Raw genomic sequence first — 25,838 nt, forward strand, 5'->3', positions numbered from 1 at the left:
AGAATGGAATTCCTAGGTTTGCAGGGAGCTCGAGTCCACATTGGAAGGCTCACGAGCACTTAATGTCAGCAGCCTTTATTCATCGAACTCTCTCTCTCGGGTGAAGGAACAGCCACCCATTAAAAAACAAATTATTAAAAGAAAAATTCCAAATCTTTAAAAAAGAGAGGCCCGTGGCAGCGAGCGTTCCCACCCCTTCCCTTTTCTCTTCCCATAACCAATGAGCCTGCAGCACAATTTGTTTCTTGAAACTTTCGGGACATCAGAGTTCTGGTGTCCTCATTTTTCTTCCTTCCCATTGATGTATCATTACTAGAGTGAAAAAAGAAGGGCGTCTCGAGGGCTTTTGAAAAAAAAAAGGGTGACTACTCAAGACATTTTGTAAAGGGGGGAAAATTGCAAAGAAAAGGGACCTCAGTAGGGGGTGCAGGGGCTGTGAATGTGGCCTTGTCTGGCGGTTCTTTCAGCTGAAACCTGGTGCTGGCGTTCGTCGTTCAGTTCAAACTGTCACCTTTAGTTCTTGCTGGCTTTTCTGCCCTCTCCCCAGAACCTCAACAGATTGGGGCTTATTTACCTATTCACACTCCGCCGTGGAAGCTCATTAATAGGCTTATTAGCAACACCATTCATGGGAGGCCATTGACAAAAGGGGTTCCAGCTACTTGAAGAGGGAAGAGAAAAAAATCTGTAAAGAGATTATTTTCTCATTCAGAAGGCTCGTTGGTGTGAAGACTTTCCTGGACCGTCTGAGGTCACTTGAAGACTGAATATGACGACAGAATTGATTTTTTAAAAAAATAATTCCAAACATGCTTTTGTTTTTCTCAAAACTGAAGAGTTTCCTGTTGTGGGCTTGCGGGTGTCCCTCCCGTCACAATGAGCGCTTGTGAGACACTAAGGGGCTCTTGATGGATTGGTGTCTTTTCCTCTCTATAAAGGGTAAATTCTGCAAACTGTGTCTGGACATTAAAGTAGGTGTTCTTATTTGTCATTTTCAGGGGAAGGCTTCCTTTCCATTCAGCGTATAAAGCCATTGATGAATGGGGGACAGGGACAGCAGCTTCCTGCACCATTAATTTATGTGAGAATGTGTTAACAGCACTTTCAATGGCTGATGGGCTCTTGCAGGATGGGAAAGGAATCTGCCCTGGGACACGGAGTTTCCCACTGGTGGGAAATGTAAAGAAGTAGGTGCCAGCCTCTGAGCAGGCAGACATGCAGCCATGTCCCCTTTCTGAGACTTCGAAAACACATGGGTATGGTCAGAACCACCCAGCTGGGAGAGAATAGCCGAGTGTCACCGGCTGAGGTATATGTTAATTAAAAGGCTCTGGGACTGATCCAGGTTAGAGGACTTGAGCAAGAACATCCTTCTCCCACCAAGCATATATATGGATAAATTTGCCTGAGAATCAAACTATTATTTTTGTTGTTCAATTTCCAAAATACAACTTCGTAACTGTTTGCTTGAGGCATTTCAATGGATTTGTTGCTTCTGGCTTTTAAGTCATTTGCATGTAAGTTTTCTATGCTGTATTGTGAATAAAAATGATTTTCTAATCAGGTGGCGCCTTGAAAAAATATTTCCGTCAATATTATGAAGTGTGCAATGTTAGTGACCCAGGTGCAACTGCATTTCTAAATGCAGGAAAGTCAATTTGCCAGGTTAGTTTTGTTCTCACTGCTCCATCTAGGGTTTAGAGACCTTTTCTAAAGAAAAATAATTAAGGTTTTTTATCTATATGGTCTTGAACCTAAGCTTGACTGATCAGGGGATGGATGAAGGAGAAAAAATATATTTAAAAATAAATTATCCTAAAGACACAGCTTAGTGAAAAGGTAAAAGGAAAATATGAACTTTCACCAGTTACAGCTTGGTATTCAGTTGAAGAATTGGATTTTGCATCTAAGATTTTGAATCTAAGATTCGGAGAGAGGAATTGCTTTGCTCCAGATCATACAGCTATTTATGGCACAGTTCAGTCTTTAGACTTTTGAATTTTTTATTAATCCAAACTTGTATTACTAAACAACACATTTTTGTTGCAGGTTTTGACTTTTTCTAAGAGCCACATTCAAAGTCAGGCTCTGTCAGTAGCCAGCTGTGTGACTCTGGGCAAATTACTTAACCTCTCTGATCCTCAGTTTTTTAAATCAGAAACTGAGACTATTACTCTGCAAGGTGGTCGTGCAGATTAAATGGAATCATCTATTTAGTGTGCCCCGCCCATAGTAGGGCCTCCATAAATAATCCGTTCCCCCTCCTCATTTCTATTGTTTAGAAGGACAGAAAAATGCTCTGTCCTGCAAATATTCTCAAGTTGCTTCCTCTCCTCTGTAAGCTTCAGTTGCATTAAGTCATTAAGTTTTTCCCCCGCAGCACCATGCGGACGCCTTTTAGTCTCTTTGGGGGAGAGCGTTGTGTCATTTGTTTTCTAACTCGACACAAAACAACGTAACGCAGCCACTCGGGAGACGCTGGCCGGCCCACTTCGCCAGGGAGGGAAGGAGGAGGTGGCGCAGGGCGCGGGCCCGGGCCTTATTCGGAGGATACCGCGGCATCCTCGGTCCGGGGCGCGCCGGGCCCTCGCCTGCCCGGCCGTGTCTCCCGCGGCTCGGAGGCGTCGGGAGCCGCGCGGGGCTCGGGCCGGGCGCGCGGCGCTGATTGGCAGAGCGGGCGCCGCCGTCCAGGAAACGGCTCGGGTTTCAGCGGGGGCGTGACCCGCGCGAGGAGGAGGCGGCGGCGCGGGAGGCGGCGGCGGCGGAGAGCGCCGCGGAGAGCCGAGCGGGCGGGCGGCGGGTGCGGAGCGGGAGCGAGCGCGCGGCCGCCACAAAGCTCGGGCGCCGCGGGGCTGCATGCGGCTACCTGGCCCGGCGCGGCGACTCCTCTGCGGGCTGCCGGGGGCCGGCCGCGAGCCCCGGGGGCGCGGAGGCCGCAGCGCTGCTGCGCGCTCTGAGCGTTCGCAACTTGCAAGCAAAGTTTGGTGGAGGAAACGCGGAGCCTGAGTCCTTTCTTCCCCTCGCTCCCCACATCCGAGGGCAGCCCGCGGGCGTCATGCCCGCGCTCCTCCGCAGCCCGGGGCGCGCGTGAAGCCTCGGAGCCTTGGCACCGGCGGGGACCCAAGGACCACTTTTACTGGAGTTGCCCCCGGAGCTCGTCGCCTGCTCCATCCCGACCCACGCCGGGCGCGGGACAGACAGATCGCGGAGGAGCGTTGCCATTCAAGGTAATCGCCGTGCCGGCGTCTCGGGGAGCTTCGCCAGCGGGGAAGGTGGGCGCCGGGGAGCCGGGACGCCGGTGTACCGTCCCCAGGCGGAGGGCGCGGGAGAACTGGCATTGTGCAGGGCGTTCTCTGTCCTCGCTCTTGGCTGCATAGGTGATGGAGGATGTGGGTGCGTGAAGACGGCTGGCGTTTGGGAAGTTCTGCCTCCTCCACCCCCATCCAGATGCCGACATCTGCCTCTGGTGCTGACACCCCCCTGCCTGTCAAACTCCGGCAGGCGCAGTCCCGCCGGCTGGGCGCGTCCCTCTGACCCCGGAGCGGACAGACAAGGACTGTGCCTGCCGGTGTCCCAGCCCCACAGGCCAGGCCCCCGAGGGGCATCTTTGGGGTGCCTCATCCCTGGGCCGGGGGAGCTCCTGCCCCGTCTTATTCTGGCCTCGCGGGGGACCCTATTTTGGGAGGGAGCTGCTGGGGCGAGGCCGGTGACATCCTTGTAGGGGTGGCGATGGACAGGGATGGCACTTTTGGGGAGGCGGCAGCCCTGGTTCCCGGGTTTCGGGGCCGGGCGCCCCTGCCCGCAGCCGCCGTCGGCGCCGGAGGGAGCGCTGCGCGCCCGGGGCTAGGGGGCGAGCGGGACCGACTTTTCTCAGTTCGCCCGCCTGCTCCGCCGCAGCCGCTCGGAGATGTCGAAAGCGCCGGCGAGTTCTAACTTGCGCGCTCATTCCTTCGGCGGCGGGGCCGCGCGGGGAACCAGCGAGGGCCCTGCCTGGCGCGGGCTCCGACCCCTGGCTGCGCGCGGGAGTTCTGCCCGGGGTTCACCAGCTTCTGCCGCTCTCCTCGCGGCCGGCTCCCTTGCAAACTATTCTCCAGACCTTCCTCTCTCCCAATTCAGTAAAACCTACCCTTAAAGGCAAACCTGCTTTCACACTCTGGGCACCCATTATGTGTTTGGTGTGAAACGCTATCAACATTTAGAACTCCATTGTGTCCCTAGTCCCAAATCCCTATAAATCTTCCACCGGCCTCGACTCATTTTCATCTGAAAAGCCTGTTTAGTTTGAATAGAAAAGCAATCAGGCGCCCCCTTCCCTCTCCCTGGAATGTCAATTAAAATGCAGATTTCTCTGAGCTCTTTAGCGCCCCGAGAAGGGGGAGAAAAACGGGATATTCCAGGCAAACTAATGAGAGAAGTGCTGCCCCGAGACGGGGTGGTGCGGAGCACCCCTAAACTGCTTGCAAGTGCCCGCTGGATTGCCAGCGTTGACCGGGAGAGAACTGTGGTCCTGGGGCAGCCTGTGTTTTTTGAGAGTTCAGTGTGTTGAAGAGTTCCACCTCCAGACTTGACCCCCGGACACCTCCCAGCCCTACTCAGTGCTGGGAGGAGCAGGGAGCCCAGCACCCTGACCTTGCCCGGCACTGTTGACTTTCCTGATGCGAAACCTACCCGGGAACAAAACACCAGGTGCTCAGCGTGGGGGAGTTGGCAGCAGATGCATCACCCCTTAGGTGGAAGCCGGACTTGGTGGGCACCGGTGGGCACCTTCTTGGAGGGTGGGGGGTTTGGGAATGTTCTGGTAAACTGAAGAGCCCAGCTCAGGCCTGGCATGGGCGACCACTCCCTAGCCAGGCTCTTCTTGCTTGTCACTTTGCCTGTCTTTAGGGGCAGGCTTGTGCCGAGGTGAAAATGGACGGGGGTTTGGGAGGTGGCTGTGAAGAGCCATCCATCAGAGGGAGGGTGACAACTCCTCCCGCGCAGGCTGAGAAGAGAGTTCCCTTTCAAGGGGAAAAATAAACACGCTGAGGCTTTCACTGGGGCTCAGACTCCAGGAAGGATTATGGTATTGAAGGCAGGAAGCCGGGATTGTGGCCGCCAGCAACATGCTGGGCCTGTGTTCCCAACACCGAGCCTCGGGACCTAATTATCCTGCCTAGGAGGTCGCGCCATACTTTTGTCCACTGGGGTAAGGGACTGTGCAGACCTGTCGCCTTAGGTCTCCGCCTTCCAGAGATTTGGGGAGGGGGCTGCCGAGGGGCCTGGACCTGGATGTGGCTGAGATGAAAGTTTCCAGCGCAAGCTGTTGGAAAGACTGGATGCCTTGAGATTCAGGGGAGGGCTCTGTCCACCGTTCTCCATCTAGAGCTAAGGAGGCTCCTCTGGGTAGGGGTGGGTGGGTGAGGTGGCTGGTCAAACAGCCTGGGGCGAAACCTCTGTGAGGACTCTAGATTGCTCCTGAAGTAGTGTTCAAAGTAGAAAATTCCCCTGCATTCTGGAAATGCTTAGTAAATCAGTGAGAATGTTTGTGTACTTTCCTCCCACATGTATGTAGAAATAGATTTGGAATTATCTTTTGAGGTTCTCAATTTTAAGAGGAAAGAAATGTTAGGGGGAAAAAACCCTTCAAGCAGTCTGAAAACACAGTAGTCTGACAGCAGGCACGTACACTTTTCTTGCTTTTGCTGTGAATCATACAGTTTTCACTGGAGCTTTCTGTTCTGCAGAGGTTTTCTTTCTTCCGCCTTTGGAAATGGTGGTGCATCCTTTCTGCCCTCACCCACTTTAATCCTCAGTCGAGGCTAAAAGGAGCAATTTTCATGATAGAGCTTTGGGGAGGCTCCAGCAGTGTTGAAATCCTGTGTCATAATTGGAAATATCAAGTCCAGTAAACAAAAATCACACGATTTAGAGAGTTTTTGTATTAAAGGCCTCTCCACCCCTAATCCTCTAAAGTTTTGCATTTTAAAGTTGTGCATTTTGATTTTACACATAGTCACTGAAGTTACTGAATGAATTTAAAGTTATTTGGAATATTTTAAGTTTTCTTGGAAAATTCTCTTTGCCCTGGATGAAATGCGTGAACAGAAGAGTAAGTCGAGTGCCCCTTTGTAACTTCTATGCCGAGATTTCAGCCAGTAGGTTAGCGTACTCAGAATCATTGGTCCAGTGGCATACCATGACAATAATTTACATATCATCATCATTATTAATAAACTCCTGCATTATTCATCAAAGTTTGCATCTGCTCTGCTTCTTGACCCCCTCTGCAGAGATTGAAGACATTTAGGGGGCCGGGGCTGCCACTTAGTCACAGTGGAAGGGAGTTCAGGCTTCGAATACCTTTTTGGTTTGGCTGCTTTGAATGCATCTCTGTTCCATTCATTCTTCCTAAGCGGCTGCCTGGCGAAACGTTGACATACGCTTCTGCGCTTGAAAATGAATCCTGACAAGTGTAAACTGGTGGGAATTTTTCATAGCCTTCCTGGGATTCTTTTGATTTTGCTGGTCTCTTTCGCTGCTTCCTGAGAAGCACAGTGAGGGTGGAACAAACCGCTCGGCCCCAGCGCAGCAGAAATGCGGGTCTGTGAGCAGACGCCTCCCCAGTTTAGCTTTCTAAAGCCCGGCTGGACTGAGAGAAGTTAATGAGGTTAGCTATGCCAACCCGAGCATTTTTAACTTGCTTTTGTAGCTGCCCTTGAAACTAAGGTCACGTTGCTTCTGCTTTTTGAGGGCGGTAGAGGCGACAGCGGGTAGTGGAAGGGAGCACACTTCGCCTAACTGGAGCGGCTGCGGGTATCTGTTGGCGTCCTGTAGCTTGTTTTATCTCCATGTTTCTTAAAAGTATGCTTTCTGAAAGATGAGCCTAACACGTTTTGTGGACCTGTTTGGTGGAGACACCTGGGACTCCGAGGTGCGGCTGGAAGGCTTTTGCAGAGAATGGAAAAGAGCTCCGTTTGCACACATTTGAGAGGCTGAAAAACGGTTTGATTCCACTTGGGTTTCAGTAAATTGGGGAAGATTCCACTGACTCGCCAAATCTCTTTCCTTCTGTGACAGCAGCAGCAGGAGCAGTAGCAGCAGCATCTCGGTCCCTGAGCCCACCGCAGGCTGAAGGCATTGCTGGCAGTCCATGCTCGTAGAGGAAGTGTGCAGATGGGATTGACGTCCATATGGAGATATGGAAGAGGACCGGGGATTGGCATTGTAACCATGGTCAGCTGGGGCCACTTCATCTTCCTGGTCGTGGTCACCATGGCAACTTTGTCCCTGGCCCGGCCCTCATTCAATTTAGTTGAGGATACCACATTAGAGCCAGAAGGTAAGTTATTTAATTTCGCTTTCAGGGTACCAAGTTTGTTTTGGGATGTGGTTGGGGGGAGTGGCACTTACGTTAGGGCCTGTTTTGGAATCAGCTGCCCTTGCATTGTAAATGCAGCTTCTAAATGCACCGGGAGAGGGTCTCTCAGCTTTTCCCAGGGCAGAGATTATGAGAGAAGGTTCTTAGCTGCAGCGCTGTAGGCAGAATGGTATAATTAGATGGTCTCTTGGTGTGTGTGTTTGTTTCTCTGTGCTGGGTGAGGAGGCAGTAGCAGTTCACCTTTATCCAGTGCCCAGGAGAGCTGTGGAAGGGACGGGCTGTGGGAGCATGGAGGATGGAGGGTGAATGCCGTCTATAGTCTCCTGCAGCACCGTTCTTACTGGAGCGAGAGTCTTGCTTACAGTGTGGAGAATTGCTATTTTCTGACAAAAGAAACCTGTAAGGGAAATTGCCAACATCTGAAATGCTGACGTCTTATTTTCATTGTTTAAGGAGCAAAGAAGGCTCTGAAGTTCAGCACAGGGAGAGGCTTGACATAGTAGATTTTTTTTTTTTAGCCATTGTAATTCATAATACTTAAGCAATGCGTCACAGAGTGGCGGATTCTATTTTAGGTAAACTTGAAAGTGAATATGTCAGGGGGTCTCCCATTTCTGGGAACTTCAAGATCTCGCAAGGCGTGCATTGGTGTTTGAGCTTTGGAAATGTCATTTTGAAGGTATAAGGCCAGTTGTAAGGACTACAGGAGGCGAAAATTATTCAGCTGGGCAGATTTGGAGCCTCTCTCCCAGGTCCTCTGGAGACGTTAGCCAAGCCTCTACTTGGTGCTGCATTGAAATCTGTCATCAGTCGGGAATATTGGTAGCTGAGTTATTTTTCGAGTGGTAATCCGAGAATAAAACGGCAGATCCTAGCACTCATCGCCACTTAATGAACCTGTTTGCTGGGAGCCCACCTGGTGCCTGCCTGGCTCTGGGTGCCTGCCTGGCTTTGGGAGCCCGCGGCTGTCCTGAGTGGCAACTGGGGTCAGCTGAGCTGCTCTGGGAACACATCCTGCGAGTGGAGTGTGTGAGCAGCACGCTTCACCGGCGGGAGGCTGGGAGAGGACAGAAAGCCCAGCCTCCTTAGCCTGCCAGGGCGATCCGTGGAGGAGGGTTGTGTTCCATCTGAGCTGAGAGTTCTGAGAGACCTGGTCTCCCCAGGAAGACCCTGTGCACACGTCATTAAGGGATCAGGACCGAAGCACTTATCACCCGCAGCAGTTTTGTGAGACTGGGGTCCTTTTTGTTACACAGAGGCATGCATGGTGGCTTTATAATTAACAGGTGTGGTGACATCGACCTACCACATCTCCGTCACTGGGAAGGGAATCTGGTAGGAGTTTGCGTCTGAAGCTTGTATAGGCCACTGCTCTAGGCTGATTATGGAATGGCCTCTTTGTGACTTGTGCTGGGACATCAGGACGAATGCAGTTTGCAATGGTGATGCATTTTTAAAGGGCTTATTGTGAGGGGGAAAAAGTTTCCAGTTTCTGAAAGTCATGCCTGTACTCTTTAATTTTGCTAATAATTAAAATGGATGTTTCCCTAATTGGTGGTTTTCCCTTGAGTACGTGGCTCAGCACAAACTGAGGAAGCTGAGCTGGGGTTTCTTACAGTGTGGGCTTCAGGAACGGCCCAGGTTAGGAAAAAACTGTCGTTTTTCATTTGGATTTTCAGGGCAGTGTTATTTTGAGTTTATTTCAACGTAGAGTATAAAATGGTCCTGGAGGATTTCTTTTACCATCTTTAATTATTGAAAGAAGTTTAAAATGTGTGTAAACATGCAGGGAGAGACGGATGAGGCAGAGAAGGAAGAAACTGGAAAGGAATGGAGCCCCCCATGGGGCTTTGTGTCAGAATTTGTGTCCAACAATGTGAGTATTGTTGGAAGCAGGTCTTCCCAACCTGGGATCTGCAGTTGCACTTAGGTCAGAGAGGAGGTTCATGAAGTTCCTGACATTGTAAGTAATGTTTCCTGAAGATCCTTTTGTGCATTTTTTAGGTTCATAGTTTCCATGAGGTTTGTATCCATAGTTGTGAGACATTAAAAACAATGGAGATGATTTAGAGGAAGGTGCAAAAGCCTACTAGGAGAAGGCTTTGGAAAAGCATGGAAGGTCCTAGACCTCAGTTTCCCTTTCTGTCATCTGAGGGTTTGATAAGATTATCTTTAGAGTCTCTTCATTAATATTCAATGACTATTAATATCCTCAGAAGCCGTTTGACTACCTACCTCTAAAGGTGGTTACTAGATTGGAATTTGGCCTGGATATAAAGAGCAGTTAGCACAGGGCCTGGTTAGCTAATAAGCACCTGTTGCATGGTATTGTCATCATTGTCTCCAGTGAGCTGGGAACATGGGTCTTTCCAGTCCTGTGGGCTGGCTCTGCCAGTTGCCACAGTGTCAGGAAACATCTAGGCTGTTGGATACAGTGGAGAAGAAAACAGCTGTGTTTGTTCTCTGCAGGGTCCAGGCTTCTCTCATCTGTTAGTCTGATGTTGGCAACTGATTTGGGCCCTAAGACCACCAGTTCTTCCATTGCAGGAGTTTTGCTTTGGTGTCAGAGGTGATTAGGAAGGTAATTGAATTATAGATGAGATAGGAGTTTTTGACAACTGAAAGTGAGCTGGGGTTTAGGCCCTGTGGTGTCAAATTGGAGTGTGTGTTGTCTGTGTGTCTGTGTCCCCATCTGTCCATCCTCCACGGTTAACATAGCTATGGCTTTGGTTAACAGTAAGTTCGACCCTGACCTTCTGTTGCACAAGGCCTTATCTTGGAAGACTTTTTGGTTTGCTTATTTGGAAGCTGAGTTTAGATAATTTCTTTTGGACAGGAAAAAATGTGACTGCAAAGTTCCAGGAAGGAGCCTGGGCCCTAACACTAGAGGATCCTTTTCTTTGGCCTTTTCAAGGAAAGGTTGTGTCCAGTTGTCTCAGCTTTGTACAATATTATATCATGTATCATGTCATATCATATATGTCATTTGTCCTCTGGGCACCTTCTGAAGTGGTAACAGTGGGGTTGGGTCTACTCAGTTGACTTAAGAAAACAATCTCTAGAAGATTTTTGTTTTTAATATTTCAGATTAAAAATGATTATTTCCAGTTGGTCATTCATTATTATAGGGGACCAACAGAAGGGTGGGAAACACAGTTATTGACTCAAAGTGGGGGCTGATTGCAATGCTAAGTACTATTCTGTTGATTAATGTTCTAAATATTTAAAGTATAGTCAAGCTTGATTACCCTGAGCAACTCTTACTTTCAAGTTCTTTCTGACATTGTCACCTTACTCTGGTTAATTAAGTCACTGTTGACATTAGCAGCATTTTTGTTTACACCAACCCAGTAGGAGCTAAAATAAAAGGGCTTTTCCAACCCAAAACCCTTAATTACTTTCCCACCCTCCACAAAGTGTGATTCTGAAAAGGAACAACTTGGGAAAAAAGTAGTTTTCATGCTTTTTTCAAAAAATTCAATTTTATGGGGCAGTCTTTCAAGAGGTGATGCTGTCCTAGACCAGTATGAGTTGGTCCAAAGTTCAACAGCAGAGAGAAGTTGAGGATGGGATCCACATGGAGACCTTCCTAAGTGAGATTTTTCCAGCATGGTTTAAGTCCTTTGTTAGAAGTATTGTAAATACCATAATATCAGCCACACGCATTTAATTGTAAGTTAAAAGAAAAGAAAAGAAAAAAGAATATATCCGCATACCAAGAGTGAATGGTTTAAAATAATCTTCTGTTTTGTATTATCTGCATCTTTGTTCCTCAATGAGTGTTAATATTTAAGAGTTGACTGTAACTTGATAGTTAGCTTAGGAACAAGGACTTATTCTTGGTCAATTAAACCAAATGCAGGCTTATGCAGTTAAATACACAATGAAGTACACATTCTTTATTAGTATATAAAGTATTTCACAATTCATAGACAAAGAGCTGTGTTTAATATTACTTCTAGAGCAAAAATCTGGCAAGCCCAGAGAATTCGTATTTGTATCATTTCTATACTGGCTCTGGTGTATGTGCATGTGTGTGTGTGTGTGTGTGTGTGTGTGTGTGTGTGTGTGTGTGTGTGTGTTGCCTGTTTATTTTAACCAGTTAAAAGACTGAGCACCTGTTTTATGCAAAGAGCCCCCACCAGCCCATAACTGAAGACTTGTTCTGTCTTCCCTATCCAGTTGAGGGTGAGAATTCAAATAACCAGAACACTCCAATATGAGATGTTTCTAATATCAGACTTCATGAATAATTACATGGTTATGAAATAATGGGGGTAGTGTTTAAATTGAAAGAGTTTTGTTTAATGTTCACCTTCTCTACCAAATGTATCCACTAGACCTCCAGCTTGCAGACTGTTATTTGTTTGGGTGTTTATTTAGCCAAAGTTTATTGCTAAAAGCATACCAACCCCGTTGAAACCAGAGTCCAGCTTACTTTTATATTTCTGTTTCAGCTAATTTCAGTCTTTAAAGGAAAACGTGGGAAATAGGTTTTTGGGGGCTGCCTGTTAGACTAGGTAGGAAATACAGCTGGTGTGGGACTGTTACGGTTGAGTCTTAGTAGGGTGACTTGTCCTGGTAGGCAGTGCAGAAATTATTTTTTTGGAAGTTTGTCAGGCGAGTCCACCAGATAATTCTGATCCAGTGGGTTTTATGTGGCTGTGCAAAAATGTGCATGGTCTTTATTTTTAATTTTTTTCCCCTGAGGGATGATTTTAGCCTTAGATTTTGCATTCTTTTTACCCGTTTGTTATGTCCCACGTGAGATTTAGAGATGGCTCTAGTTTTTCAGCTTTCCTAGGATGGAAGTGCTTGGTGTCGCTAACTATACCACACCGTCTTCCTCCCTGACCTGTTATCTTAGTGTAGTTTCTTTTAACTGATAGCGATGGTTGTTGAAGGCTGTATGTGGCTGAACAGTGAGGCTTAGGTAAGGGCTGCAAGTTTAGCAGCTACCTGAAGGGGCGGGTTTCTGAGCAGTTAATTATGTATCAGTATCATTATGTCCAAGATGACTCTGTGGAGGAGGAACAAACCCCTAAGAACTCAGCTTTGACTCGGTAGCACCTCTTGAGCCTGAGTTTTTAAAGCTGTGTATAACTTGGGTTCCATTTTGGGGAGAATGTTTATCTTGGTGGGAAACCTTAAGCAGGCTTTTTGGAAGCCTGATTCTCTACAAACTGGTCACTCCTCCTGCTAAGCCAGGTGGACATGAAGTGACCCAGCCAGGTCGTAGCTCTGGCCTTCTTGGATTAGGGAATGTGAGGTTGGATTAAGCAATGTGAGGGGTTTGGAAAGGGCGCCTGAGGGCAAGTTTTCAGGAGAGGTCAGGTTGGACAAAGTTGCTGGACACAGCACTGTGATGTGTTCTTCAGTCTTGGAGATGTCGCCTTCCGAAATTAATAAAGGTCACATTTTTTTCTAGTTTATCTTCCCTTGCTCTGATCTGTTACCACCTCTTTTTAGGGCATGGTAGAAAATCCCAAACGGTAGCCCCATCAGTGGTAAGTGGTGACCATAGGCTTTCACTGGCTTCTAGTTATGTAACGTCAAGCTTTTACCATTTATGTATTCATACAAAAAGGTATTCACTCATTAGGACAAGCCATGGTTATCCTTGGCTTGAAGAGTGTGCATCAGGTAAAATAGGCAAGCTTAAGATTTTCAGTAATTTTGGTTTGGGGAAACTTTCACCGTGAAGGAGTTTTAAGGGATGGGATATGTTATTTATTCCACTTTGAAATTCCATAAGTAATTTTATTTCATTGTAGACTTTTACCATATCATGTGAATATTAAAACTTCCTGATTCTTTTAGATAGTACTGAGTCAGAGAGCTAAGCCGTGGCATATGTTTTATTTAGACCCCTTATCCAACTAAAGAGGGGTAAATTCTAAGTCATTTCTGAACAGAATGCACACACAGAATTTCAGGTTATGTTGAACATGTATTTTACGAGGAGGCTAAACGTAGCTTCTAAGGAAAATGCTGATAGATTCAGGAATGAGAACAAGGGACATATTTGTATAATTTATGTAGCATCTTTTCTTGAAACAACTCCATTCTGAGCTTTAACATTAATACAGTAACCTCTATATAAATTGTCATAATTATTTTCTAACCCTAGAGCTCCTGTATTACTATATGTGACCTAGTTTTACACATGACAGTTTGCTGTTAAGTGTCCCATATGTGACCAATTGTAATGTTTAAAAAATATACAGACATCGAAAAGGCCAACTATGTGTGTGTATACAAGGGGGCTTGCTGTAAAATGAAATGTCAAGATCATTGCAATGGTTAAGTTTAGGGTTCAAACCCTTTGAACACCCTCAAAGTTCAGATTGTCAGTTGATGATGGAATTGCCACAGAGATGTGTGGCTGCTTTCGGGAGACTTCTTGTCCTGCTAAGCCTCCTGGATTTCCACCAAGACATGTTACATTCTTAGCTGGCTGCAGTAGGCACAGTCAAATATACAACCTAGATGTTATAAGTGTTTCACATTTAAAACCCCTCAAATCTTTACAAGACTAAGAATCTGCTGTGCAATTAATCTAAATTCTGCATCTGACATTTTTTAATAGAAATAAATAACATTGTTTTGAATGGCATATAATATGCTTTATGGAGACATACACTAATAGGGAGTTTGACCTTGGGAGCTAGGTTTAAATCTCCACTATCTACTGGTGCTGCAATCTCAGAAAAATTAGATAACCTCTCTGAGCCTCAAAGATATTGTCTATCTTGAAGGGTGAATGTATAGATTAAATGCAAATGGAATGTAAATCTCCTGCTATAGTTCCTGGCCCAAGATAGGTGCTCAGTAAATGCTGATTTCTTCCCTATTCCACTTCCTTGTCAAAGTAAATTTAAAACCAATATTTCCTGGACTGATAAGATACTTACCCTACAATAGACAATGATAAATCTTCTGTTGAGAGGCATTTACATTAATTAAAATAGAAAAGCAACTCTAGGCCCTGGATTTGTCCATCCCTTTTTATTATCTTGGGCTTTTGCAAGTGCCCTGGATTTTGGGAATGGGATCGTCTTGTTGTTTGTGGTCCAAATGGTTCAAGGTTGACATTGTTTTCTTCCCTGATCAAAAAAGTCAGTTGCAGCTACGCAATGACAGCGGGACATGCAATAACAGCAGGACACATACTTCATGAGGAACAATATATTTTGGCAGAAGAGTTTTTCGTTTGAGGCTTCCAAAGGGTTGTCATTAGGCACTGTGAGGAGTGACAGGGACAGGTTATGGGATTGGGTGGGGTGGGATGTAGGTGTAGCATGTCCTGCTTTTGTCCAGGCTGGTGAGGGGAGCTCTGTAGCACATTATGATCATCCTTGCCGCATTTGCCTGTAGTGACGTCCCCTGGTCAGCCTCCTGGGCGTTCCTAGGTGCACAGGTTGCTGTGCTTCCAGGCTGCCTGGAAGAGGGCAGAGGGAATTGGAATGGGACCCACAGTACTGAAGGGGGCAGAGCTGAACGGTCATTTGCAGGTTTTACCCCTGTGGGGGTTACTTGATGGGACAGGCTAGGGGGCCAGTGCTGGTGAATGAGGTCGTGTTTCTGTAGTCCATTCCTTGAGATAATAATGAGCATGACGAGGATGGTGGTGATGATAACTAGCTGCCATTTAGTAGGTGCCCGCTGGATGCTGTACTAGGTACTTTGACCTATATTACCCCTAATCTTAATAATCCAGCAGATCCCAGGTATTCGTTTTCCTGTTTTATGGACAAGGTAGCAAGTTCTTGGAGATGAAGTGATTCCTCCAAGACCTCATAGTGAGTGTGGAACCAGGCCTTTGGGTGAATGTATTGGTGCAAGACAGATTTCCCAGTTGACTCCTCCTTTCTGAGCCGTAGGATCTTTTGTGGGATACTCTGGTGACCCTCTCATTTTTTCCTAAATCTGTCCTTTGAGTGTGAAACTTGTAAGAGTACTACTGGTTGATTCTTTTTCTTTCTCACATATCCACACCTAGTTCCCTTAAAGTCATTTGAAGAAAAATCTTGGACAGTAAAAACATTCTAAGATTGACATTTTGTGATTCTTCTAGAAAGGCCTCTGGTGGTATGTGGCTTATTGGTAAGACACTAACCCTGTCTGGTCTGCCTCCCAAGGAGACCACTGGGAAACTGCTCTGGGTCCCAGTGGGTGGCCAGGCTGAGCCATAACTCCGCCGTTCAGGACGAGAAGGGCCGGCCTATTGCACATTGGTATATAAGCCACCTTAGCAGAGCAGGCTGTCCCCAGTTCTTCCTTGTCACAGGTACCTCTGGTGGTTTGCCCTGGAGCCTACTAAATGCTAGCCTTTTTGGTTGCCACTCGGATATTATGTCAAGCTTTTCCCCCCAGCACTTCTTTTTTTTTTTTTTTTTCTTTGAGACAGAGTCTCGCTCTGTTGCCTGGGCTAGAGTGAGTGCCGTGGTGTCAGCCTAGCTCACAGCAACCTCAAACTCCTGGGCCTAAGTGATCCTACTGCCTCAGCCTCCCGAGTAGCTGGGACTACAGGCATGTGCCACCATGCCCAGCTAATTTTTTCTATATATGTATTTTTAGTTGGCCAGATAATTTATTTCTATTTTTAGTAGAGACGGGATCTCGCTCTTGCTCAGGCTGGTCTCGAACTCCTGACCTCGAGCGATCCACCCACCTCGGCCTCCCAGAGTGCTAGGATTACAGGCATGAGCCACCGTGCCCGGCACTTCTGATTAGCAATTGCGTGAGAAGTCAAGGCCCATCTGCAGAGACCCCCATACCTGGGACTCCTGCAACCTGTGGTCATGGAAACATCAGGCACCAAAGCCTACCTGGCCCTTTTAAGGTCACTCTCTGCAGAGATTAGGAGCAGAAAATAGGAAAGCCAAAAAAAAAAAAAAAAAAAAAAATTCCAAGAATGAAAAGGCAGAAGCAAAACACCTACTCTTCTTCCAGCCTTGGCCAGGAAAGGTGTCCTTAAAGGGGGACCAGGGAATGGAATCCATTTTTAAAGCAAGCAAAGTTCAGTTTGGTAGTTAAAAAAAAAGTGAACTCTGATTGGTTCCAGCTGAACGTGGAGGCGAATGGAAGCCGGGTTACTCAGCTGCACTTTGCACTGGTCCCTTGCCCAGTGATTGCAGAATGCCCAGGGGTCGTGGGCATTTCCAAGTGGGAGTTTAGTGTTGGAGGAAAGTCGTGGAATTCTTCACTGGAAGGAGACACGGCAGCTTTCCCTCTTAAACTTTCAGCCCCGGGTGTGATGACAACTTTCAGAGCTTGGCGGAGGCGAGATGGTACAGACAGGCTTTCCGGGTTGCTGGGGAGCTGCTGTGGCATCTGAGTTTCTTTACCCATTTGTTCCCCCAAATAATTTTTGAGACACTACTATGTGTCAGGCCCTGTGGGGATAGAATGGCAACCAAAAAACAGTTCCAAGTCCTGTTGAGTGGGAGAGATAGGCTTTTGTCAAATAATCACAAAAATGAGGGGCTGTTCCAATCCAAGCTGAGGATGCTATGAAGGAAAAGCAGGTGTGTCTCAAAGGGATTTGGGACCCGCAAGAGGCCAGTGTGCTGGGCAGGGCCGGGATGGAGGGCATGTGCCCCTGTTAAGGATTCTCTGGGGACTTCAGCCTGTGCAGCTCCCCGAGGGTGGTCTCCTCCTTAAGGAGCTGGGCACCTACCCCGGTTCTCCAGCTAACCCACCTGCACTGGCTCTGCTCAGTACCAGCCGCAGCCACCTTGCTTGCCAGGTTGACCTTGTCCATTGAGGTGACTGTCCAGGGCCTGGCCTCTCCGCTGTCTGTTGCTGGCTTCCCCTGTTGATGGGGGTGGAACAGAGGCGGCCACGTGACCACCTTTACTGAGAGGTGCTCGCCTTTGAAGACAGAGTGAGGAGGCTGGCCTAGGGCATCTCTGGCAGCTGCCAACCCGCACTTGAGCTGGTCCCTTCAGCCTGCTCCTTGACTGTCTCTTCCGGCACCTCCTCTGGTTGGCAGAGTTGCTTGCCAGGCCAACGTGGAGGCAGGGAGATGGCCGGAGGGCTGGGCGGCTGGGGGAGCCAGGCCAGGCCCAGGCAGGATGGCGATTCTGCCCCTTCCAGGGCACAGCCCTCTGGAGAGCCAACCAGAATGCTGCTTGCAAGGGTTTTGAAAGGGACTCTGCGGAGAGGTAGCAACTCTTCAGTTTGTTTTCTCAGAGCTCTTACCTCTATGCAAATATGTGGTTTAGGGTAGGGGAGAAAGGTTAACCATGGTGGCGTCTATCTCTTAATTTGGAATTTCCTGAATTAATGTGGGTTTTGGTCGTCCAGCACAGGATCCCGGAGGGGAAGTTTTTCTTTTCTCTGCAGAACACCAGAGTAAAGGGATCCCTGCAGCTCCAGCCTGCCTTTCTCTGGTCCTGCTGCGGTGCACAACCTGCTGGGAATGTGTCCCGCCCACCTCGGAGGCTCCCTGCCCCCTCTGCCCAAAAGCGATTTAGGAAAACCTCTCAGCCAGGTCATTCCCGCCCAGCTGCGTCCTGACGACTCCTTGGCCTACAAATCTCAGCCGTGGCCAGGCCCGAACTTGCTGAGCCTGGAGCCCGTGGATCAAACCCATTCAAATAAGGAAGGCCATCTGTTCCTGGCTCCAGCTGCTGTCCCTTCATTTGCAAATGGCTGGGGTGCTGCTGGGGGGACTGGTCCTGGGACACATCTGCAGCCACCGAAGGAGTATTAGAACCAGGGTCCTGCTGAGAGGAGAAAGGCCGAGCCCTTTAAATAAACTTGCTGAACAATACCCCCAAAAGGTCTGGAGTTGAAAAAGCAGGAGGCAGCCTTGCCCTGGTGGAATAAATGTTAACCTCCCCCGCCTCTTCCTTTTTTGCTTTTCTTTTGTAGCTGGGGCCACTTTAAAGTATTCAGAAAGTACTTGCCTGTTTGGGGAAGATGTCAAATAGGATTTGGACATCAATCTGACCTTTCAGTAGCGTACAGGGCAAATGTATCCACTCGACTACACACCGTTTATTGGATGTTTATATCAGTTTCCGAGAGGTGAGCTTGTCCCAGCATCAGCTGCTAGGAGCCACAGGTAACACTAAGTGTGGAAAGGTGACTGTCCCTGAAACCTCACCTCTGGAATGTAGTCAGGCTGCCAGCTCTGGGGCATGCTCTCCGGAATGCGGGCCGGTCACCCAGACTCGCAGCAATGCAGGCCCTCGAGCTCACGGGCTGTGTGGAGGCACAACTCTCGGGCCTCTTGCCCACGGTTTGCTGTCTGCAGGGCTCTTCCCGGCACGCTGTGGGGTTGGGACAAGTTATTCAGCTCCTGAGCCCGTTGGGATCCTCACCTCAAGGGCATTCTGCGGGATGTTACTGTGCCCCACGTGTCAACGTCAGGTACTCTCAGATTTGTTGGAGGGGTGGATAGTAGATGGTATTTTAAGCCACAGCCTCTTCCCTTAGCAAGCTCATCAGACAGGGTTACACCTGGGTGCTGATAATGACAAGTCTCACAAGATTTTCTGATATTTAGTCCCATTTGGGAACATTCCAGAAATCCCCACTTAGGTAAGTTACACATATATGATGTGACAGATTTGTTCATTTGAAATAAAACCCTGTTTTGAAGGCAGAGGAATGCAAACTGAGGTTCCCACGTGGTTGGGAAAAGCAATCTGCTGACCAGTTAGTGTCAAGCTCTCACCCGCAGACAGGAGCCCAGGAGTGCCCTCCTGGCCGGTGAGCTACTGGCAGGTACACAAAGGCCTTTCCAGGCATCCTCTGGTTCTGTCCTTGTGACCTTGACCTGCAGCAGGCAGGCCTGGAGGTATTTTTCCATTCTGTAAACCGTGACTCTAAGGCTCAGTGATGTGAAGGGCTGCTCACGCTGACACACACATTCCTGGCAGAAGCAGGTCTCCACATCTCGTCTTTGGACACTAGAGCTGAATTTCTTACACTGTGGTCCTTGGACCAGTCTTTATGCACAGTACAGTCTGAGGAGCACTACGTGGAACTCACTCCAGAAGCTCTCTGTACGTCTGTTGGGTGGGGTGAGTGGGGGGCCAGAGGTAGACTGTATTTGGTTATGCTTATACTAGACGGACAAACAAAGGCTGTGGTGTCTTGGAGATGGGAGCAATGCAGTGTCTTAGTGGGAATCAGGGGAATTTCCACAGAGGGGTTATCTGAGATGGACTTTGAAGGCTGCGTAGGAGCCTGCCAGGAAGCATAGCAGGGTGGGCATGTAGGTGGAGGGAACATTGCGTAGGGAGAGAGGGATGTGGGGCCTGGCTCATGCCTTAGTGCGGGGATGTTCTTTGGGTTTTATCATATCTGAGTGTGGAATGGTCTGTGCCTTTTATTTCAAAGTAGAGATCAGGTTTGCTTTTCAGAAGATCTATGTGGGTCTGCAGTGGCACATCACGGGAGGTCCTATGGAGGGGACCTGTGGCATGCAGTCTTGCCTGTGCTCGCTTTCAGAGCCATTTCAGGGATTGGCTTAATAGGTGAGGGGATGTGGGTATTGGTCAGAGGACGGGCAAGAGGAGAAAGGGGGCGTCAGTGAGGCCTCGGAGCCTGGGCTGCTGTTTCCCGGCGACTTCCTTCAGTGAGAGGCCAGCGGAGGAGGAGGAGGTGGCAGGTCACTTGCTTGTGGACAGGACCTCTGCAGACATCCAGGTAATGTGTTCCTTCCCCCTAGGCAGGTGGAAATATGAACCTGCAAGCCAGGAGTTGAGTGGCATCCACTCGGAGCTGGGAAAAGCCACAGGGGCCCAGGAGATTGGAATGTAGGGGAAGGACCAGCAAAGCCAGAGGTGGAATTCTGAGCACATTCACGGATACAGGAGGGGCGAGGAAGAAGTTTCCTAGAAAGGCAGGAAGACCTCCCTGCCACGTTCCTGTGCTTAGCACACACACATACCCACGCTGGCTCGCACCCCAGCAGAAAGCGGAATGGTAACCGAAGACAATTAACCCTGAAGTGTGCGAATGGGGTTTGAGAAATAGAAGGCTTCCCCTCTCCCCTCTCACATCTCATTCTCCCGGCTGAGAAACCCGGTTGGGTGGCGGAGGAATAGTGATGCCCACTGGAAGGTCTTTCCAGTGGTGGGTACATTCGTGCCGGGCAGCGTGTGAGGTGCTCTCTCTTGGCTCTGGCATGTGTTATTGTCCCTGGTTTGCGGGCGAGGTGGAGTGAAGGACTGGAGAAGCTGAGGGCTCGTCTCAAGGTCATGCAGTCTGTGAAGTTGCAGAGTTGTCACTCAGGTGTGTTCAGTCTGTACTTCAACATCCCAGCCTTGTCCTCACCTTTTCTGAAGAGTCACCAGGGAAGGGACGAAAATGAGACCCTAGCCTTTGTGCTACGGTGTGTGGGAATGAAGGTTTGGAAGGTTTGGAAGGTTTGCTGACAGATCAACTCACAATAAGGCTGATTAATAAAGAGGAAGAGATTTATTCACTGTACACACAGGGAGACTCACAGCGACAACCCAGTATCCCAGTGGGGTCTAGAAATTTATATGCCCTCGTTTTAGAGGGTAGGGGGAAGATGAGGAATCCAGGTAATTTTGTTTAGGGGCAATAAATAGTTACTAGGGAGGATGAATAGATACTTGGGAGAATGGATGGATAGGGGGAAACAGATTGACTTGTCAATGATTCTCTTTGGAAATTAAATTAACCAGAGAGACAGATACTGTATTTAAAATGATTTGGGCCTGGTCTGGTTGCATTCTTCTTCTTCTTCTTTTTTTTTTTTTTTTTTGTGATAGAGCCTCACTCTGTTGCCTGGGCTAGAGTGCCATGGAGTCATCATAGCTCACAGTAACCTCAAACTCCTGGGCTCAAGTGATCCTCCTGCCGCAGCCTCCCAAATAGCTGGGACTACAGGCCTGCGCCACCACACCCTGCTAATTTTTTCTATTTTTAGTAGAGACATATCTCACTCTTGCTCAGGATGGTCTCGAACTTCCTGAGCTCAAAGGATCTGCCCACCTCAGCCTCCCGGAGTGCTAGGATTATAGGCGTGAGCCACCGCCCTGGCCTGGATGCATTCTTGATCTTCTTTCTTGCAATACATTGATAACAGGGAGGGGAAAGGAAGTCAATTGTTCTTTTTGATGAGTCTGTCTGGTTTTATGCACATAGAGGAAAAGCTCTTCCAAGGGCCTGTTGATCTCTAAGGGCCTTTAATTCAAAATACTGTTTATATCAAGGAGACCTATTGGGGTAAAATTTCCTGAGCTCCTTTAGGTGCCGTGAGGGGCTCGGGGTTTGGCTGTAGGAATTTGAAGGAGTGTCTGAGTAGACAGGTGGTTCACCACTTTATAAAATGAAGAAGGCCGCCTCACGGTGAGCACCGTTTTTGGGGCAGAGGGGTAGGTTTCAGAACCGGAGATGCTGTGTGTTCATTTTACAGGGCAACAATTCTGCAAGGCCACTCTTGACCTTAGGATTGTGTCGATAAAGGCTAGAGGCATCCCATTCGCTCCTTCACCTCCTTGTGGGTGCCCCACTGGCCTTCTGATGATAGCGTTTCCCCTAGAACACTGTGCCCTAAGGAGCCCCAAAGAGCTTAAGACGCACCACCTTCCTCTGCCATGTCCAGCAAATATATTTCCAGAAGGCGGGAGGCTCGGGCCCGGCATGGCCAGGCAGCCGTGTACACAGACTCCTCATTGTACATCCCAGCCGGGGCGTGCAGAGGACTTTGACATAACTTGTAGCGCAAGTTTCTACTTCCTGGGCACTATATAACCTAATGGCCTGTCGCTTTGGGAAATGCTTTCTGAACAAAGGGCTCAATTTTGAAGTTCTTGCTCAAGCAAAACTGCCAATATCTAGGGATTTTATGCAAACGGTACTGATTCAATACCTGCATCTTGGTGGTCCGGTGGGAATTTTGCTCTAATGACTGTAAGAATTCAGTACACATATTGGGACCAGGGAAGACACGTTCCCTTTGTGCCTCTCTGCCTTTTGGAGAACACTGTCACGAACAGCCTAAAACATCAGGATCAAAAGAGAGGGATGCTGACAGAACAGGGAGTAAAGGTTTCCATTTGGATCCAAATATTGGGTGACCCAGGTGTCTCACTCTTAAATGAGTGCATTGTCAGGCCCTTTACTGTTCGTACATTTTTATTTTCTCATGGACAACCACATAATTTCTTTCCAACGTGGAGAGCTGTTCACCATGTCTCCTAAGACAGCTCTAAATTGTATGGGGGCTGTGCCTAAATAGATACTTGTAAATGGTTATCATATTGGAAACATTAGCCATTATCCCATCTGATCATGAGGAATGGGAGCCTGTCTGAAGTTTCTGGAACAGTCAGCCTGCCGCGGCAGAGGTAGCTGTTACTGGTTGTTCCTGGCACCCATGATGCGGACGAGGAGAGGTTTAAGTCCCCTGCACACCCTGACACTGGGCGGAGGGAAGACTGCAGCCTTGCAGACTGCTCACGGCTCTGTTTGCCCTGCTTTGACTTATTTTTGTGCCTCGTCTTTATGGTGGCAGTATTTCTTGAGGTAGAGAAATTTATATTGTTTAGATTATTTGTCCCCTCCACGCCCCCTTAAAGAACACGTAGTACCTATGCCTTATAAGGGCTCTGTTTGATGTGAGGAATTTCGTCTTCCTGCAAGTCTGCTCTTGTGAAGGGGATCTCTGAGGGTGTCTGAGCTGCAGCCGCCAGCTCTGCAGGGCTGCCTTCGGTGTCTGTGTGCACGGAGCCCTCGTGGTGGTACACAAATGTGATCTTGTCTGGCTTCATCCTGGGGCCCCCACTGCCTTTACACCATCCTGCTAAGTTTTGATGCCGGCAGGACTCAGACTGTGCCGTAGGAAAGCGGAGGCCAGGCTCTTCCAAAGCCCCTGCCTTGCAGAACGTCCTGGGTTACTAAAAGGCTGTGCTGCACCTGTGTGATGTCCATCTGTCCGTCTGTCCGTCTGTCTCTGCACACTCCCTCTCTGTTCCTGTGGACAGAGAATTGGGTATCGGCCAGTTAAAACTTCTTATCAGAGCCCCCTGTGTGGCCACTGCAGGACATCTTAAAGACCGGGAGGGCCAGGAGGGGCTACCTGGGACAGGGAGGACCAGTGGTCACTTACTCACCACATGCTGTGACTCTGCAGTGACGCTTGTAGCATGTCTCCGTGTGTTTCTTCTGTCGAGACGTCTGGCAGTCCCACAGCCGGGACGTTTATTCCTCTTGTCCAGAGTGGCAGCAGGTCTGGGAGGGCACCAGGAGCCCAAGGCCATTTTTCTGCTCTTGTCCTCAGTGCTTCTATTCCAGCTCCTATGGGAGGCACGAGCTGTGCCACGAGGCAGCGACAGGTTCAGCCCTGCAACCCACACCCTGCAGCCTGCCTCTCCCCTCCCCTGCCCTCCCTCGTCCTCCCCGCCCCTTCTTCCCTGCTTGTCTTCCAAAGGAATCCGTTCAGGCTCCCCTCTCTTTCTCCCTTTCTTCCTCCTCCCAGGGGAATGTGTTCAGGGATTGGATGCCCCTGACTTTGGGGGAGGGAGAAACCTCAGTGGGACGTGTTCCAGGGCGACCCCGCTGCATCCTTGAAACAGGATCATCGAGACGTTGCAAAAGACCTTCCCGGGGAAACCCCAGAAAAGGCTGAATTTGCGAAGGGCAACGTAGTGAGTGTCCCAGGGGCACACACTGCTTTTTGCTTCCTTAACAGTTTAGATCTGTCGTCCACCCTCCACGAACTGCTTGGACAGGGCAAGACTTGGGTTTCCCATCTGTTCTCTGTTTGCACGTGGGCGCCATTTCAAAAACCACACGGGAGGAGTTTATAGGCAAACATTATAAAAAGTGACAGTCTGAAGTGCTGCTATGGCTGGTTTGGCAACATGAAGTGTTACCTGGAATAGCTCACCATTTCCAAACTCTCTCGAGCTGTTTCAGCCGTCTCATGACAACCCTCCTGATGACAGTGGTGACGAATTCAGCTGGATGTGTCCAGCGTAGTCATGGAAGTCACAGCCTTTTTGACTTTCACAGGGTTCCCGCCTCCCAGGGCCATATTCACATACAGTGAGGATTTTTTTCTCTTAGTTTACTGACAGAGGGATAAACTCATGCAGCTTGTAGCTAGTGACAATCAGTGTGATGTTGCCCTGACAGGTCATGACCTCTGCCTTGATCTGCTGAGGGACTTGGAGGGTCAGGCAGCCCCTGCCTCAGTTTCCTTCTCACCCTGGTCGAAGGCCCCTCAGTTCTAAATTCCTGTTAGCTACCGAGGAAAAGCAGCCCGAGCAGTTTCTTAGGGCAGGAGGAAGGTCCCCGGAGAATGACACACAGGCTATGTGCAGATGCCTGGTTTTGTTCAGACCATTTATTTCTTGACTGGCTGTGCAGGCATCCATCTCTTTCATTCGTTTACTGTCAGAGGAGTCAATTGATTGAAAAGAAACTGCCTGATAACATGCTGCTGGCACTTCCCAAGTGTTGGAAACTTCTGGGAGAAAATTCAGATGGACACAACTAAACCTTGCAATGGGGCTATGAACAGCGGCGTGGCCATCCAGGTGGAAACGAGTGTGTTGAACCTCCCGGAAAGGAGACCTGTCCCCTTGTGTGTTTAGCGATTTTAGGTAACAGTGACAAAGAATGGCCAACACTCGCGTGTGCCTGTGTTTCAGCTTGCTTGCTTCTTTTTGAATTTTAATTTATTTTATGAAAAATATGTGGAAACATATTTTCTGTGTGTGGAAGCCTCTGAAAGAGCATTTGGTGTGTAGCAAAGCAGCTTCTGGAAACTTCTCCCTGTCCTGTCTTGGCAGGAGAGGAGGGAAATGTTGGACCGTGCGTGCCACGCAGATTTGCACAGGAAAGGTGAAAAGTATGCCACAGCACCAGAAAACAGTAGACCCAGGAAATGTTCATATTGCTGCAAAAGGTATCGTGTACATTTCCTGGGAATTCTTTGCCCCGTGTCAAAGGTCCTGGTTCCCAGAGCAGGCGGTGCAGTGTGTGGAGTAGGGGTGGCCGCGTCAGTGGAAGGTGATCGGTGTTAGGGAGGCGTGTCGGGGCATGGCAGGCGTAGCATCACTGGTGTCAGAGGGACCACAGGGGCTTGGGGAGCGCGTATCTGCAGGGAGTGGGCGGTGAGGTCACCTGGAACATTCAGACACTGAAGTGCAGCCCCCTAGACAGCAGGTGGCCTCCTGATATGCCTTTGATGTGTGCTCATGTGCAGGGACCTGCATGCTGGGACACAGGGTGGCAGGGAGGTGACTGGGTTGTCCTTGGGCCCTCCCCTGCTGTGGCCCCACGCCTTCCCCACCTCTCTTGTTTTACGTCCTTTTCTTACTGTTTCTCCTCAGTCTCTTCCTCCCTTCCTTTCCTGTGTATCCACCCATTCTCCTTCTCCCTGCCATGTGCTTGTGGTCATCCCAGGATACCTGGGAATGTTGCTGGATTGTTTGCTAACAACACTGCTGACCCCCAAGATGGGGCTTTTGTGAAATGATCA

The 25,838-nt window shown here is 48.8% G+C and overlaps 1 protein-coding gene across 1 annotated transcript in view; it reads left to right on the plus strand.

The window, feature by feature from the left end:
• The first annotated feature begins 2,823 nt into the window (after positions 1-2,823).
• FGFR2 (fibroblast growth factor receptor 2) overlaps positions 2,824-25,838 on the plus strand; it is a 100,513-nt gene continuing 77,498 nt past the window's right edge. Inside the window, 2 exon segments of the mRNA XM_045569389.1 lie at positions 2,824-3,227; positions 7,057-7,318. Coding sequence (XP_045425345.1) covers positions 7,153-7,318 — 166 coding nt within the window. The 5' untranslated portion in view covers positions 2,824-3,227; positions 7,057-7,152.

Source organism: Lemur catta, chromosome 14 (genome assembly GCF_020740605.2).
Source record: "Lemur catta isolate mLemCat1 chromosome 14, mLemCat1.pri, whole genome shotgun sequence".
Lineage (NCBI taxonomy): Eukaryota > Metazoa > Chordata > Mammalia > Primates > Lemuridae > Lemur > Lemur catta.